Below are 18,268 nucleotides of genomic sequence, written 5' to 3'. Positions count from 1 at the left end.
ACACACACACATGATTACTATATCGAAATAAAAGAGACAAAAATGATATATTTTTTGTAATTTTTATTTTTAAAATATAAAAATTTACTGTAAAATTAATTATCATAAAAAAATATTTATTTTATATTATTATTTTAATCAAACATATTTTTATTTCGAATATCTCTCTGTCTTTTTACCTTGAAATAATAACAAAATAGTACCTAATTGGTTTTTTTTTATCTTGATCTTTCTTATATGTGTTTCACCTACTACATTCCTACCATCGTGGTGTCCGTAGAAATTATTCAATGATTTATATTATACTAAGAAGTTATCTCAATTCAAGAACTATATTGTGGGACAATAATCTAATAATATTTCTTATTTTATATTACTATGTTACAACCCAAATAGACTAATTAACAAGGGACATGTCAATACGTTCATAATTTGATAGGATGACGTCAAAACTAATTAACAAGTTGGAAATATTGAGGACATGTCAAGGTTGGGATATAATTATCTATCCATCAACGTATATGTATTCTTGTACGTAATAGTTAGTTTTTTATGGATAATGGCATAATTCAAGAGTCTATTTTCATATTTAAGAGAATTGTCTTCCATTTAAAATATCGTTCTGAAAGTTGGTGGGTGGAGTAAGAATATTAGGTAAAGCATTTCCTTCGTTTTCGCATTAAATAATGAAGACTTTATAACATAGGTCCTGGTGGCCGCCTGGTTCAAGGCCCGGGTTCCGGGTTTTGACCAGGTCACCAAGTCGGCCGGGTCATTTTTTTTTAAAAAAAATCAAAACGACATCATTTTAGTTTAAAAAAAAAACAAAAGTCAACGGGTTTGCAACCAGGTCTTGTCGGGTTAGCCGGGTCGTCAGGTCACACCGGGTTTTTTCTTCTCCCATTTTTTCTTCAATCCGGCCCGGTTCCAGCCCCGGGTCGACCCGTCGGGCCGGGCCGGGTTTCAAAACTATGCTTTATAAATGTAAGATTGTTTTTGTCTAGAAAAAAGAATTCTTATAGGTTTTAGTGTTATACTAATCATTTTCCCATTAAAACATGTTCTTTATTTGTAAATATGTCTGTACTTAAACCTAATTTTTTTTAATTTAGAGATGATATTACATGTTCTTGTGTGCTATAAAGATACCTAGCAAGAAAATATTATATTATGGTAAGGATTGGGGTTGAGAATTATTCAAAACTTGTATTAGTTTTGACTATAATAAAAAAAATTATCTTTGATACCTAACAATTACAGATTAGACGCATGGTGAATCTGGTTTTGGTTGATACTTTAATCTTCCAAAATCTTACTACATCAGCTTTGGTGTATAATAATTCAGATCCATCAACTCTGAGAGGTGAAACTCAACTAGTCAGGTTCTAAGTTTTTTTCCTAGAGATCACTAGTTCGGGTCTCACAAACCTCAGGGTCACTGGAAGTTTATATGGTCATTAACTTCAGGGCCTATAGAATTAGTCGAGGTGCATGAAAGTTGATCCGAACACCCACATTAATCAAAAATAAAATAATAATAATTCACATCCATCGGCTTGGTCCCCTGTCGGCCCTTCCTGCAGTCCCAAAACCATAAGCATGTCTTCTATATGTTACGTGAATTTATTAACTTATGTTGCACGAATTGATTGACTTAGTCCCCACTACTAATTTCATTCCACATGCATCATTTTTTTTTTATGAAACCCAAATACATCAATTTAGTTTGATTTGTTTTATAGGTTAGGTTGAATCCAGCCCATAAATGCTCAACGCATAATTTGCAGGGCGCCGCTAATTTGATTCCTTCGACTAAATTCCAAATTTTCAAGTTAGAAACGACAAGCTTCGTCTCTTTTTCATTTTTCCCACACTTTAGAGGTACAATGGGAACGGACAACTCTTCTAGAAGTAGTTGGAAAATCATAAATGCTCCATGTCTCATGGTAGCTAGTAAGCTCATATTTTGATGATGATTTTATATTATTTTTTAATGCAATTTTTTATGTGAAATATTTTAATTTAAAACTTGCATAAATTTATTATTAGTTATGTTGATTTGATTTAAAGTTTAAAAAAAATAGAGCGGTAAAAATTAAACTCGTGATCATTTAATTATTAAAATTATAATATTATGTTGTATAGATATTTTAATCTTAAATTTTAAATTTTTGGGATGAAAAAGCATAATATTTCTTATTATATTGCGTGCCTTGTAATACATCCAAATCAAAATCAGACTAATTAAAAAGTTACATGTAAATATGTTCTCCAAATCAAAATCAGACTAGTTAAAAAGGTACATGTAAATATGTTCTTAAAGGATGACAAAAGTAATTAAGAAGTTCGTAAATCCTAAGGTGGTTAAAAGGGAACAAATGTGTGTGTGTGTGTATTTGAGGTGGTCGGGATTTAATTAGTTAAGTACTTATGTCTTCTTCTAATAATTAAATTTCTTATGGATTTCTATTGAAATGTGTACGAGTTCATATTTTTATTATATGAAGATGTCACAAATTAAACAATGAAAACTTTATAAATCTAGAAAAAAAATTTTTAATAAAACTAGTATTTTACTAATCCTCAAGCCATCAGAATAACTAAAACATATTATCTACAATTACGTATTTAGGCCTAGGTTTTTTTTCTAAGCATAACCATGCACATTCTTGTGTGCGAAAAAGATAGCAAGCATGAGAAATTCATAGTGTGCTGTGAGGATCGGATTGGCCTAAATATATTTTGAATTAGGGTTTGAGATTTTTTTTCAAAACTTTTATTGGTTTTGATTATAATAAGAAATCTCTCTTTGCTTGTGGATACAGGCACATTCGTACTATCACTTTATTGTACATGAGTTATAAAAAAAAATACAAACATATAATGACCTTTGCACAAGGTAAAAGATTTTAAGCAATATCAAATTGAGTCAAAGCGATGAAGTTAATTTTATCTTCATAATGTATCTATCACTTTAATTTTGTTTGTCTTTATACCTATCAAATATAAACATAGAAAGTATATAAGAAACATTAGATAAAGCGAAACATTATTTATGTTTGATAAACTTTAAAATAAAGTAAAAAATAATAAAAAATGATTCTTACATATTTATTTTAATTGTGCTCGTCGTTCTTTCATACAATAGAAATCATCGATTATCATATCAATTGTGAATCTTTCAGCAATTTCTTTTTCTATATAGACAATCAAATAATTTGCAAGAAAATCTTCTTCCATCCGATTGCGAAGTCTTGTTTTAACAATCTTCATTGCTGAAAAAGCTCATTCAGTAGTTGCTGTCGAAACAGGAAGAGTTAAAATAAGCCGAATCAACCTGTCAATGAGTGAATAAATTGTTGATTTTTATGTTTCAACCAATCCTTGACATAAATCAGTAATCGATGACATATTCTTTAATTTTGGATGATTGGGGATATCAAGCTCATAATGCTGCAACTGAAGTCTCAAATGAATTTTTTCTTGGTCAGAAAAATCTTCAGGATAAAACTTGTCAACAAGTAAGCATATATCTTCAATATTGAATAATTTATAGTTATTTCTAGGATCTAAAGTTGTGCTCAACTTAAGAAGCTCGATTGCCTGTTCATCGAATATATTATTTAGCTCTCTTGCAATTGTTGATTAATGATAGATGTAAATATATCAACCCGATAATAATGGTTTACTTGGAAATAAATAGCAAGGGAAACAAAATGCAGTATTTTTCTCTGAATATTCAAGCCATGGATAACTTTTGAACCAATGAGATTGAAATCGACGAGGATGTTTTTCACCAGTCAGTGGGTATTTAGACATCAAAGGTTGATATGGTCCCAAATTAATGTATGCCCTTGGAATTTCATCTTGTTGATTAACCAAGTATTCCCAAATTTGAGGACAATTGCTTGGATCTCTAAGTAAATGAGCAATGTCGATTCTAGTAAGAGACTGCTCACTAATCAGTGTAGGTTCTTCGTAAACTGAAGCACATTGAGGTTGCTCAACCATAACTTCAACATTACACATTGGAGTTGGTTCACTAGGCTGTGAGTTATCAATATTTGTTCTCTTTTTCTCAACAAAAGAATCAATTCTTCTTATTTTGTTCATGGTTCAACCTAAAATCAAAACATATATCATGAGAAAAAAATTGGTAATTTTGATGGCTCTGCTAAAAGCAAAACATAAAAAAATCCAATTATAATCAAGACAAAGCAATAAAATATATCTAATTAATTAGAAAAAAAATCACTATAACAAGAATTCAAAAACAAATTTGGTAAAACTAGCAGATCTGAGCAAAAAAACAAAAAGAAGCAAAAATAATAGAATTATGAAAAAACCTCATCAAATTCTTAACAAATATCTCAAAACAAAATAAAAATAAATTTTAAATTTGAGGTTAGCAATGCTCAATTACCTTGATTTGTTTGATGAAAGAGGAATTAATCGGTGGCGCTCTGCTTCAATATTTCTGTTTGCAATTTATATTCTAATTATTTCTATATTTTACCCTTTATATTAGAGCTGCAGCTGAGAGTAAACGGCAAAATCCATATAACTTCATATTTTTTCTTTCCACGTAGATAGTTTTTAAGTCAAAGATAACAAATATATTTACATTAGATGGGCCCACCTATTTAAATAGTACATCTTAGTTACTAAGCAATAAAAAACTAACCTACAAAATCCATCATTATATTTATTTATTATTTAGCCCCTGCTTACTTCCCCTTGATTCCGTCTCTACATCGGCTTGGTCCCCTATCCCTCTTGCGGTCCCAATCCATCAATATTATCTAATATGTTACGTGAATTGGTGAGCTTATGTTGCATGAATTGATTAACTTAGTCTCCTCTAATTTGATTCTAAATACACCAATTAAGTTGACTTTTAATGCATAATTTGCGGGGAGCTAAATTGATTCCTTTGTCTAATTAAATCCCAGAATTAATTTAGGTAATTAAGGAAATTAATAGAGATTTTTGTATTTCGTTTTTCTATATATTGCTCCTTCCGTATTAACTCTTATTTTCGGTTGTTTAGTCATTAATTAAATGGCTAATAACTACTTTTCAATAAATCAAACGATGATTATAAAATAAAATAAAAACCAATCCCAATGTTTCGGGTATATTCCTTTGCATGATGAAATCCGAAATGATAAGCTTCGTCTCTTTTTTTATTTCCCCCCTTGTAGTTGACAAGTAAGACGTTACCAAAAAGAGTATGGTTTCAATATTTGACAAGTCATTCATTTCTAATATTCTTCCGTGGATTTGGGTGATTCGCGATGACCTCCGAATCCCCATTCACATGCATTATTAAGACAAGCCGTCTAGTGGAAATAAAATAATCCAAATGGAAGATTAAGATTAAGATTAAGATTAAGGCTATTGTAAAAAATATAAGAGAGAGGAGAACACGGACATAAAAGCAATTGCTTTTCAAAAACTGAGATTCGACATCAGTTTCTGAGTGGGACTCACGTGAAATAAAAAATGCGATTCAACTTAACCAATCCTGCGTTTATTCTAGCCGTAGCCGCAGTGCCAAACGGGCACTTCATCCTAGAGGTCACTTGTTCCAGTCTCACAAATCTCAGGGCCACTAGAGACTTACATAATCGTTAACTTCAGGGCCCGTGAAATTAGGCGATTACAATAATATAAATGTCTTTTAAGGATTGTACGCGGTTGTTCAATTTCTCGTAGCACTATTTACTATTCATTACAATAATATCATTTAATCTTATGAGAGAGAATCGACGGTTTGAAGCTTCGGGTGGCCGAAGATGTCGCGGCCTTTTTCCGGAAAGATACGGCAGAGAAAGCGATGAAAAACGCCTGGGGTTTTCTAGCGATTAGGTAAGGAACCTTACTGTGGTGGTCCAGACTCTTTAAGTGGCCGGAGTTGGGAGATCCGTGTGGAGAGAGGATCGCCGGCGAGAGGAGGGAGAATCTCTTAGATCTGCTATAGTGCGAAGTTAGCATGGTAAGCTGGTGCATCGGATCTCATGGACCGTTGGATCAGTTATGAATTGATCATACGGCTACGGTTTGCTTGAACTAAAAATTAATAGACGGCCCCGATTGTCAGATCTTTGCTTTGCTTCAGTGTGATAGGATGCACCTGGGGCTTGGTACACCAGGTGACGTGGCAAGACAGGATCAAAGGACAGACCGTTTAAAGGGCTGAGATGGATTTGGGTTTTAATCTAGTGTACTTTGCCCTGTTTGATCAGATCTAATTAATGATCCAGAACTAAATACTATTTAATCTAATGGTTATGATATTTTTTAGTATTTTTTAAATTGTTTTTAAAAAAATCAATACTTTACTCGCGTGAAGAAAAACTAAAAAAACATTAATAGTATCAGCATTAGGATTCACTTCTTCCTTTCTGTTCTCTTTTACTGGCTTTTATAGCCAATGACTAGGGCCTAGGGGAACAGGGCATTTATAACCAGGAGACACGGCTTTGTCCGAAGAAAAAATTTCACATGCCTCAACTGCACCAACTACTACAGTAAATATTTCTGCATTATTGATTTGTATAATAATAAATATATATGTGGGTAAAACTAAAACGCCGATCAGTATTAAAAAATGCCCGTTCAACCGCTAAAAATTAACTTTGATTACCGAAAAATAAAATAATTTTTTGTGCTAAAATACATGTCAATGATTTTTTTTTATTTTTTAAAAATTATTTTTAATATAAGCACTTCAAAATGATTTGAAAACACTAAAAATATATTAATTTGAAGTTAATAAAAAAATAAAAAAATTTCAAATTTTTTCAAAAGTGCTTTTGAAACGCAGAAACAAACAGGTCAATTTCAAAAACCATTAAAAACAAATTCGACCACTATCAACCCGGTGAACCGGGTTTTGATAGAAAATAACAGTTTTGATCCAAAATAGCCTAAAACTCAATTTTTATCATGGTCAACAAGGTTTGACCCGTATAAACTTGGTAGACTCGGTTTTGACCAAAAAATGACAGTTTTGACCCGAAAAGGCCTAAAACTCAATTTTTACCCCGGTCGACATGGTTTGCCTCGTATTGACCCGATGGACTCAGTTTTGACCGAAATGACGGGTTTGACCCAAAACGGCCTGAAACTTAATTTTTATTTCGGTCGACATGGTTTAACTCGTATTGATCCGATGGGCTCGTTTTTTATGGAAGATGACAGTTGACCCGAGAAAAATATATTTTTGAATTTTAACTTTTTTTTCTTTTTTTTTGGATTTTTTATGAATAATAATAAAAATAAAATAACATTTAAAGAAAATTTGGAGAATCCAAAATTGGATTATTACATGTATAAAGGGGTTTTTGTATTTTCATATTTGATAGAACAGTAAAAGTATAACATTATCCTTATCATTCAAATTTTTTAACCATGACTCCAAGGGCTTGATTGTAATTTCTAATTTATAAACATCAATATGAATGATAAAATGTGATCTGAAGTAAGATTTATAGCATGTACATGAAATTATTACTGTATGATATCCTGGTTATGCACACTTTCTCTTGATTCAAGATAAATTTTAATTATTTCTACGTTGTAATGCAGTTTATTGCTTATGAAAAACAATTATGATTTGAAGTAAAAAATCAATTCTAAAATCATATTTAATTTGCATAACAACATTTTTAAAAATTCAAGAAGTAGCCTAGTTTTAAAACCCGGTCCGGTGCGGTGGGTCGACCCGGGGCTAGAACCGGGCTGGGTTGAAGAAAAAACAGGGGAAGAAAAAACCCGGTTGACCCGGCAAGACTCGGTCAAAAACCAGGTTGCAACCCGTTGATTTTTTTTTTTTTACTAAAATGACGTTGTTTTGATTTTTTCTTTAAAAAAAGAATTGATCCGGTGACCCGGTCAAAACTCGAAATCCAGATCTTGGATCGGACCGGGTCTAAAAATTATGAGAAATAGGGCTTGCTTATAAAAATGTAAAAATGCAAGATACAAGCAACTGAATTGAAAAGATTATTTAAAACTAAAGAAGAATCGGGGTCGTCTAAGCGAGATAAGTGTACCCATTCAAGTTGATCGTGGGCTCTTGATTTTTAAGGGCTTTGGATTATCGGAGTAAATGCTATTTCATGTGGGTACCATCACAGATTTGTCTTACTTTTTTCTTTTTTCTTGAAAGTTTTACGAGATAATAATTATAGGTATTTTTTTAAAAATAGAATAAAATATATTAAATAATCAAAAAAATCACCCATAAATTATAAATTATGATCAATCATTTTTGAAACTCTTAGATTCACCAAACAATACAGGATTATCTCAAATTTTAGAATATCAGCTGATATTAGTGAGTGTTTTGTAATGCAATGCGTGATGTTTTTTATAATTTATTTTTCTTATATTTTTTGAGGTTTGATATCAGTACATTACAATTATAAATAAAACATTATAAAAAACATCAATTTTATATCTTTTCAAGTAAAATATATTTAAAAGCAGAAGTTATTGCACTCCCAAATATTAATGTAATTATAAAACTTGAATTTTAATACTTAGGCATTTTCTATCCTGGGTAGAGCATATGCATTTTGTATCACTGCATTTTTGTGGTCGGGTTATTCCACTTCAAAGAAGCCCCTGTACCTTGACAACAGATCCAGGGAGTAAAAAAAGAGAAAAAAAAAACTATTGGTTGTATATTTTTTATTATTATTATGTTTAATGATTTTGAAATAGGAACAAATCAAGAACATGGAATTGCAACCACTTCCACCTGGTGGGAAACTAGAACATTTATTCACAGAAACCTTGATTCAAGAAACATTAGTTAATAGGCTATATATAGCCTCGCAAGTACTCAATCTTGAATCTTTAAATGACATGTCGGCTAAGTTGAAACCATTGATATGTTAATAACATGGTTGTTAAACTTGACTTAACACTACAGGTTGATTAAAAAATTTACGATCCAAAACTTTATTGGAGTTGAGTTTTCAAATATAAATAATTAATAGACCCGTAAATTAAAATGACAACTTAATTAGTAATTTAAATATCTTTTCGAGAGCTAGACTTGTGCGTTTGATAATGTATTGTAAAGTATTTTTTAAATGTGTTTTGTAATTTAAAATATATTAGTCACGTGTTTTATTAGTATTCTAGAGAGCGTATTTGAAAGTGTACTAATATAATTTGTGCATCACATGACTCAAACTCTATTTGAAGTGGATAGTAACATTTTTAAACACTGGAGACCATAATATAATTTGATCGTCATCTCTGATTCACAGCCATTGATATGTTAATAACATGGTTGTTAAACTTAGCGCGGCATGACAAGTCGATTCAAAAATTTATGATCCAAAACCTAAATGGGGATGGGTTTTCAAAAAATTCAAATTGTTTTTTTTTGTTAAAAATTAATTTCTTTGTATGTTTTGGATGTTTCTGATGCGTTAATCTCAAAAATAATTTTTAAAAAATAAAATAACATCATTTTGATATATTTCAGCATGAAAAACACTTTAAAAAGCAACAGCAACCACGATCCCAAACAGGCCACATTTGACGAGCAAGTTAAAATTACAACTTGGCAATTTAAACTTTTTTCTGTTATTTTGGACAAAAAAATATTTTCTAGAAGTTGTGAAAAATTAAAAATATCTTGTTATCTGGTGATTATATCAAATTTGATCCTTAATCTTTTGACTGCTATATTTTTTTAAATAATTTTTTATTATTTTTTTTAATTTTTTCCCTTAGAATTTGATTTAATTTGATTGTTATATCAATGTTGATTCTCGTACTTTTGATTGTTATATGTTTTTCTCTTATTATTTTTTCTTATTAAAAATTTTTTATCTATCAAATTTTATCCTTATTCTTTTGATTGTTATTTATTTTATTTGAAATAATTTATGAAATTTATATATTTTAGTCGAATTGAAATTTTGGGTTTTGGTGATGTTTTGAATTTGAATTTCTTTTTTCAATTTTGGGGGGTTTATTTTTGAATTATTTTAGTTGTTTCTGAAATTCATTTTAAAAAAAAAATTCTGAAAATTTGAAATTTGATACGTTAGGACCTCAATGGAAGAAGGCAGAACTTGAACGATTTTACAAAGCATATCGGGAAAATGGAAAGAACTGGAAGAAAGTATGCCTTATGTGTTATCGTGACTCCATTCCATCATTATACTTTCTTGGTTCTATTCAGCATGATAATTTTCCATGAACTTTAATTTGTGCAATTAAGTTCATCGTACACTTTAAGTATCATCTTAATTTTTTATTGTTGTTGATGATCAGGTAGCTGCTGAAGTGCGCAACAGATCTGTGGAAATGGTGGAGGCCCTTTACAATATGAATCGGGTACCTTGTGTTCAGCTAGTTTAATCAGTCACCAGTCTCACAGCTTACACGTCCTTCTTGTTGTTTCTGTCTTTACAGTTTTGTCATACTGTGAGAATTTTTTATGTGGTTTTGTTATTGGAATCGGGATCTTCTTAACCTTTGGTGTCGAGTGTCCTTAATTGAACACAATTCATATCTAATTTGTTTATGCTATTGAACATTTTTACTGGAAGAATTACAATTGGGTGGGCTTCCTTAGAACATGGTTAAGAACCTTAGCTCTTGGAATTTGTATGTGTCCAAAGTAGGACATAAAGTCAGCTGTTTCTATAATTTTGGATTTGTAGTCTAAAGCTGTTGAATAGTTTGTGAACTTTTGAATGTTATATAAGTTGCTTCTTATTCGCATGTCATTCAACGAGGTAAAGAAACCCAAAATTTCAAGACAAAAGGCGTATTCTTTTATACTTTTTACTGCATGAACTGTAACCTTTTATGGGGTTATGCTAATGACATCTAAGTGGTTTGGTAAGATACTAAGGTGGAGAGGCAATTTCCACCTCCTGTCTTTGTTTATTAATGTAAATGGATAGAAAGCCACCATTGTGAAATATCAGTATGGTCCAAACTTTGGGGGTGGAAGATGAGCATTTTGTCTTTACTGATGTTAAATCTTGGCTCTTGATTTGACGCAGAAAGATCTTAATCGTTGATTCAAAGTGGTCAAAATGAACTGTCAATATAGCTACTAAAATGTTAGTCCGGTTGGCCATTTTAAGGAGCCGCTATGGTGTCAATTAGCCGGAAAAAACCATATCGGGGTATGGTAGAATGTGAGGCCATCATTTTCATATATGTTTTGTCAAATTTGAAGGAGAGACGAAACATTAAATGCCCCTTAAAAGTAGCCCTCTTGACAGTCATTTTGACCTGAAGAAAAAAAAAGACAAATAAAATTAGACAACATGTTGTATGATCCTTTTTTTTACTGTTCAAAATGGTGTTGTTTTGGAATTTTTAGAGTTTTAATTTAGCGGTTTAGCTAAAATTCATTTAGATCATCTGACTTTTAATTTCTTTTAATTGGACACCTAATTGACCTTAAACTTCTAATTTTATGCAATTTTGCCCTTGCCAAAATTCAATGCCAACCCCAAATTTCAACGCCTTTTTCATTTTGGTTCTTGGTCTTGGATTTATGCAAATTAATCCTCATTGGCTATGAATTTCTTCAATTTAGCCTTTAATTGACACCAAACTTTTTATTTTCTCGCAATTTCACCCCTGATTTGAATCAATTGACTTAGTAAAAATTAAATTTGATCATCTAAAATTTTAACCTTCTCAATTAAGCTAAAATTAGGCTCTCAAACTTAATTTTTCTCCAATTAAGCCCCTAATAAAATTAATTTGACCCATTTAAAGTATAATTAAGTCCTTGCACATAATTAAATCCTTTAATTGCACCCAAATTAATTCTTTAACATAATTAAACTTTTAATTTGACCCATGATTAAATCAAATTAGACTATTAAAAATCTAATTATGTCCTTGAACTTAATTATTATGCAGATTCATCCAATATCATTTAATTTGACCTTAGATCTGCATTGTTTCTCTAGTTTTGAGCACAACAAGGCACGATTAAGCTTTCGACTTTGTCCAAAATTGTAGCTTGATTTTATGCATATTTGAAATCCTTCCTTAGCCAGTTTTTTCCTCATCACCAGTTTCCTTTGTATTATTATTTATTTTTACTTTAAAAAGGAAATAAAGGGTAAATTTAAGGGAATAACCTAGAAATGGGTTGTGAAATTTTTAGTGTGTGTTTGGTAATGAAGTGCATAGTGTTTTTTAAAGTGTTTTTCAATTAAAAATGTATCAAAATAATATTGTTTTTAGATTTTATTTTATTTTTAACATCAATACATCAAAATCATCGACAGACACCTAAAAACATTAATTTAATATTTTTTAAAAATAAAAATTAGTTTGAAAAATAGGTTAAACCGCATTACCAAACACGCTAATTAATTAAAAAAACTTCTCCACAACTAGATTATATATAGATAGACATTAATATACATGCACATACAAATTAAGAATCAAATATGTCGCACATGTGCTGCGTCGCGGCGAAAACATCCACCCTCAAATTCTGTATTATCTAAAAATGTGGCAAATGTGGGGAGACAAGGAATTCTTGTCTTTTATTAGTGGGAAAATGGAATGGGAGTCGCCACCTAGTATTTTGATCATTAGGAACCCTAACTGGTCTCAGAGATTGGGTACGGGGACTGGTTGCGTAAAGGGAAGGTATTAGCACTCCAAATAAGCCCTACCTAAGGTAAGCTGCATTGTTTTATTGTCTGATAAAATCTAAAGTCTTATCGTGTTTTCTAGTTGTTGGTCCGTCTCTGATTTAAAAAAAGTTCTCCTCAGTAAGGAGGTCCTTATCTTATCGGGTAAAACCTAATCGTTCTAACCTCAACAAAAGAATTTAATATCCGGAATATGTCTTACATATAAGATCATAACCCTAGATATTAAAAGAAAACAAAATAATTTTTTTAAAATTTTTGAAATATTGGCCTAGTTCTCGTGACTTTAATAAACTGGTTATTAAAGTCAAAATGCATGCTAATACCTATTTTTTTTGAATTTTTGTTGTATGAAAATATGATATGATTTTTTTTAGAGACTTGGCCGTATGCATGAAGACAAAATATTTTTTTTATGTTTTGACGAAAACTAGGTATTTTAATACCGGATTTATATCTTTACAGTATAAAAATGCAAACCAATATTGATCAAAATACAATAAAAAATACGCGGGGAAATCACAAATTTTCTGAAAACAGTTTTTTTTATTTTTTGGGCTGGGCCGGACCCGGCCCACTCATTTTGGGCTGGGCCGGCACTGCCCAGCCCAGTAAACAAAAACAAACAGTGGAGAACTCTCCACTGTTCACATGCAACGTGAACAGTGGAGCAGCCCGGGCGAGGAAGAAGAAGAAGAAGAGAAGTGGAGGCTTACCTGGCGGTTGTCCGTTCTTGCGGGAGCTGAAGCTGCCGGTTATATGCTGTTGGGCGGTGGTTCTATTCCTTCTCTGTTTGTTTTTTCTGTGTTCCTTCTTCTCCCCGCTTCTGTCTCCTGTTTCTCTTTATTTCTTCTTCTACTTCTAATGGTGGTGATGTCGTTGTTGATGGTGGCTTAAGGTGGCACTGGTGGCTGCAGACGATGGCTCTTCTCTGCGGTGGCGGGCAGTGTTTGCTGCTATTCTTCCCGTCTGTGCAGAGGCGCAGGCTTCTTCTTCTTCTTCACGGGTGTTGCAGCAGGGGGAGGAAGATGGTGAGAAGCTGACGTCGCGGCACCCGGCTGTGGTGGCAGACGTTGCTTCTCTTTCTTCTCACCTCTGCTTCGCCGTACTGCTTGTTTCCTCTGTATTTCGTTTCTCCCGTCAACAGTGTTCTTGCCTCTCTGCAGTGGCTCCGTGGAGGTGTTGCTGGTGCTAGCGGTGCTGTTGGTTGCGGCGAAGAGGAAGACGGGTGGTGGTAAGCGGGGGACGCTGTTTTGGTTTTTTCTGTATTTTCTTCTTCTTCCTCCTGCCTTTTGCCTGCTTCTGTTTCTCCTCACGTACTGCTCACTATGCCTCTTCTGTCTTTCTTTCTCTCTTTTTTTCCTGTCGCGTCTTCACCCTCCTCCTCCCCGGTTCGGTTCCTCCTCTGGCTTTTATAGCCAGAGGACGCAGGCGTTTCGTGGTAACGGCCGGCGTGCATCACGGTGGCGAGGGATGTCAGCCGCTAAACGTGCTCCTTGATTGAAGCTGGTAACGCCTGCATTGCCTTTACTGTAGAAACCGTTGCAGATGAAGAAGGTGATGAACAAATGAAACGGCGTCGTTTTCTAATTCAAAAAGAATATTTCTGATTTGGTCCTTGGATGTTTTAACAATTTTGTAATCAAGCCCCCTAGAAAAATTATAATTAGACCCCTTGATGTTAGCGCTTTTTCCGATTTAGTCCTTGGTTTTGGATTGTTTCAATTAAGTCCTTAATTGACCATCAAACTTGAATAATTATGCAATTAAGCCTCTGATTTGACCAAATCAACTCTTTAAAATTATAATTGGACCCCAGAATTTTAATTTCTTCCAATAAAAGCCGAAATTGACTTCAGAAATCAATTTTCTTGCAATCAAACCCTCTATAAATTCAATTAAACCTTGGATAAAATTTAATTGAGTTCATAAACATCTAATTTTGGACTTTTCTTCCTCAAATTGAATTTTCCTTATCAACAGGGTTCTTACTGTCAAATTTCAATTCTTGTATTTCTGAACCTCCTCCACCAATTCCTAGCCATTTTATGGTAGTTCCAGCATCCTTTTCTCACTCCTATTTTTTTTTTATTCCTTCCGAATATATTTTTTTGATGTGTATTTTTTTGTATTTTTTTCTTTTTTTTGTGGGGAATCCAAAAATGGATAACAACAAAATATATGACTCAAACAACTAAATTGAATACAATACTAATATAACATTTTGTAACTTAGATATAAGACACAGCCTGTGTCTGGCTCGGCCTAAAATTTAGGTTACGAGTCTATTTTTTTAGAATATCTCATTTCAACTCAGAACCCATAATTAATGATGTGATGACCCCTTGTAAGGTGTTGGTATGACCTTTAAAGGAACATTTTTTCGAAGTGTTATCCCTATTTTTTCAGTCATGTCCATGTCCTCTGGCTTGAGGCCATCTGGCAAAATCCAATCAAATGAAAGCAAGAGCGATCCAAGAGCCAAATGAAGTACACGAGAAGCGAGCGGCATGGCAGGGCACATTCTACGGCCAGAACCAAATGGTATGAACTCAAAATGACGACCTTTGTAATCCACCATGTTTGGTTCCAAGAACCTTTCTGGCTTGAAAACCAAAGGGTCATCCCAAGTCTTTGAATCCCTTCCAATGGCCCACACATTAACTAGAATTGTTGTCTCTTTAGGGATGTAATAGCCTAGCATCTTGCAAGGGTTCATGGCCATGTGCGGGACTAAAAAAGGGAGAGGAGGGTGAAGTCTCAGTGTTTCCCTGATGACTGCCTTTAGGTATGGGAGATTCTCAATGTCTTTATCTTCGAGCTTCTTGTTGGGGCCAATGGTGCTTCTCAACTCAGATTGGACTGTCTTCATTACGTTAGGGTTACGTAGAAGTTCAGCCATGGCCCATTCCAAAGTGCTTGTTGTTGTATCAGTCCCTGCCGTAAACATTTCCTATAAGAAAAAATCATGACAATAATTAAGATTGTTAGTGATTTAATTTTGTATATTATCTCCTAATAATTTCTTTACTATGGTTTGGAAAAAACCCAGGCCCGAGATAAATATGATAATTAATTTATGTTTTTGAACATTACTTAAAAACAAAGATATTATACCTAGTTTAAACTTTGAGTCATGAGTTGGGTGAATTAAATAAAATTAATCAAAACAATATTATTTTAAAAAAAAATTAAAAAAATCAAATAAAATTTTGATCAAATTAACTAGTAGTGTCGATCAAGCCAAACAGTATCATCTCAAAGTTAATTTTATTTTAAAATTCAACTTAAACAACAGGTCAAATCAATTGGGTTCTAGGTTAATCTACTGACTCAGGCCGGGTTTGATAAATTTTTTGGTTCCACCGTGTATGTAGAACTATAGTTTCCATAGTCCAAGCCATAGTTATAATTAGACCTAACTCGGAGTTGCATTCAGTGTAAGTCTCGGATCATGAGATTGATTTTTAAGTAAGTCTAATAAAATTCTTTTTAAAGATCAAAACAATAATTTTGAAAAAAAATCAATGAAATTCTAACCGAGTAACAGATTAATATGTCCAATCAACTAATTCAATCTGGATTGATTTTTTTTTTTAAAAAAAAAAGGCCAACACAAGCTAGAGCTGAAGGTAAACCTATCAGCGGGGCGGAGTACTTTACTAACAGAGGTCTGAGCTTAACAAAGCTGTCAAACGAGATGTTACTTACTAGGTAGACAATTATATTAACACAGGCTTCGCCGCCTCCGAACAAAAACACAAAATTGTATGCAAAGATAGGACAGAAAAGAGAACCATAGGAAAAGAGATGCTACTTACTAAGACAATCGCATTGATCGTTGTTGAAGAAAATCTAGAGGGCTCCTCCACGCCATCACCACGAAACTCCAAAAGGACATCTAGATAATCTTTCCTCTTGTCATCTCTACTATTTTCCTTTTGCACACTCTCTGTTCTTTCTTTGATGAACCCTCCTGCAATCTCAAAGGCTCTTGCAACATGGAACTGTGTCTTCCTCCTTACACCTTGTGGATCAAGCCATCTTAAAATTGGAAAAAAATCAGCCATGTTAGGCTTACCTGCCAACTCCAAGACTATACCTGCATGCTGAAAAAACTTAGCTCCCTTCTCCGATTTTGGGTCCAATAAATCTTTAGAAAACATGAGGTTGCCAATAAGATTAAAAGCCATCAAGAAAAAGTATCTCCCAAGGTCAATAGCGCTAGTGCCATTGGCACTATCATCTTCTATGTATTGCAGCATGCCATCGATGCACCTAGTTCGTGCACCCTGCATGGCATCAAGGCGGCTACTCACAAAGAATTCGGTGGTGCATAAGCGCCTTAACATGCGCCAATGCGGTCCATATTGGGCTGTGATTATAGACCCTTCATTGCCAAAATCACCTCTAATAGCCTCGTAGATTTTTCTCCCAGCCAACACCGCATCATGATTCTTGAACATCTCACGAGCCACTTCGCTCGAGGAAATGACCACGTTACACATGGACCCGAGCCAAATGGTCATGATTGGACCATGAACACGAGCCAAATTAGCAAAAGACTCGTGTGGTGCCCAACCCAGCAGGAAGATATTGCCAACCACTGGCAGTGGTCTAGGCCCTGGTGGTAGCTGCCCTTGCTCTTCAAAACGACGGTAACGACGTTGAGTCACCACTGCCCATGCAACCCATAGCAAGACTGCTAGAACCAGACCTGCAATTTCATAGTCCATATCTTTCTTTGTGTGTATGACTAGTGATGGTTTCTTGTACCCTGGGTAGGCTCCATTTTATATAGAATTCCATGCATGTCAGGTTAACTATATTGATTGTTAGAGAATAATATAAAAACTTTACTTAATAGTTTAAGTTATTGGATTGAGATGGTTTTTAGATATTAATCAATACCCCTTCTTTTAATAGGAATCTAAACCTATATATATTGAATAATTGCATGTAATCATTGCAGTAGAATTCGATTACTGTATCAAAATAAAAGAGACTAAAAGGATATAATTTTTGTAATTTTTATTTTTAAAATATAAAAATTTACTGAAAAATTAATTATCATAAAAAACATATTTATTTTATTTTTTTATTTTTATTTTTTTAATCAAACATATTTTTATTTCGATTATCTCTCTGTTTTTTTACCTTGAAATAATAACAAAATAGTACCTAATTGGTTTTTTTTTTTATCTTGATCTTTCTTATATGTGTTTCACCTACTACAATCTACCATCGTGGTGTCCGTAGAAATTATTCAATGATAATATTATACTAAGAAGTTATCTCAATTCAAGAGTTAAATTGTGAGACAATAATCTAATAATATTTCTTATTTTATATTACTATGTAACAACCCAAATAGACTAATTAACAAGGGACATGTCAATACGTTCATAATTTGATAGGATGACGTCAAAACTAATTAACAAGTTTGGAAATATTGAGGACATGTCAAGGTTGGGATATAATTATCTATCCATCCACGTATATGTATTCTTGTACGTAATAGTTAGTTTTTTTTATGGATAATGGCATAATTCAAGAGTCTATTTTCATATTTAAGAGAATTGTCTTCCATTTAAAAT

The 18,268-nt window shown here is 32.9% G+C and overlaps 3 protein-coding genes across 8 annotated transcripts in view; 1 reads left to right on the top strand and 2 right to left on the bottom strand.

Moving 5' to 3' along the window:
- Window positions 1-18,268, top strand: part of LOC18098701 (rab escort protein 1) — a 101,668-nt gene that overhangs the window by 27,091 nt on the left and 56,309 nt on the right. The window lies entirely within an intron of this gene.
- LOC112326111 (cytochrome P450 76A1-like) overlaps window positions 1-18,268 on the bottom strand; it is an 81,050-nt gene that overhangs the window by 34,700 nt on the left and 28,082 nt on the right. The gene's annotated exons all lie outside the window — the stretch shown is intronic.
- LOC18098707 (cytochrome P450 76A1) lies at window positions 14,835-17,437 on the bottom strand. The gene is made up of 2 exons (XM_006382458.3): window positions 16,493-17,437; window positions 14,835-15,624 (listed from the first exon to the last, which is right to left on the bottom strand). The coding sequence occupies exons 1-2, from the start codon at window positions 17,405-17,407 to the stop codon at window positions 14,998-15,000; spliced, it is 1,542 nt and encodes a 513-aa protein (XP_006382520.3). The 5' UTR covers window positions 17,408-17,437; the 3' UTR covers window positions 14,835-14,997.

Source organism: Populus trichocarpa, chromosome 5 (assembly GCF_000002775.5).
Source record: "Populus trichocarpa isolate Nisqually-1 chromosome 5, P.trichocarpa_v4.1, whole genome shotgun sequence".
Taxonomy (NCBI): Eukaryota; Viridiplantae; Streptophyta; class Magnoliopsida; order Malpighiales; family Salicaceae; genus Populus; species Populus trichocarpa.
Note: the sequence above shows the minus strand (reverse complement) of the source record. Positions and strands in the feature narration are given on the sequence as shown.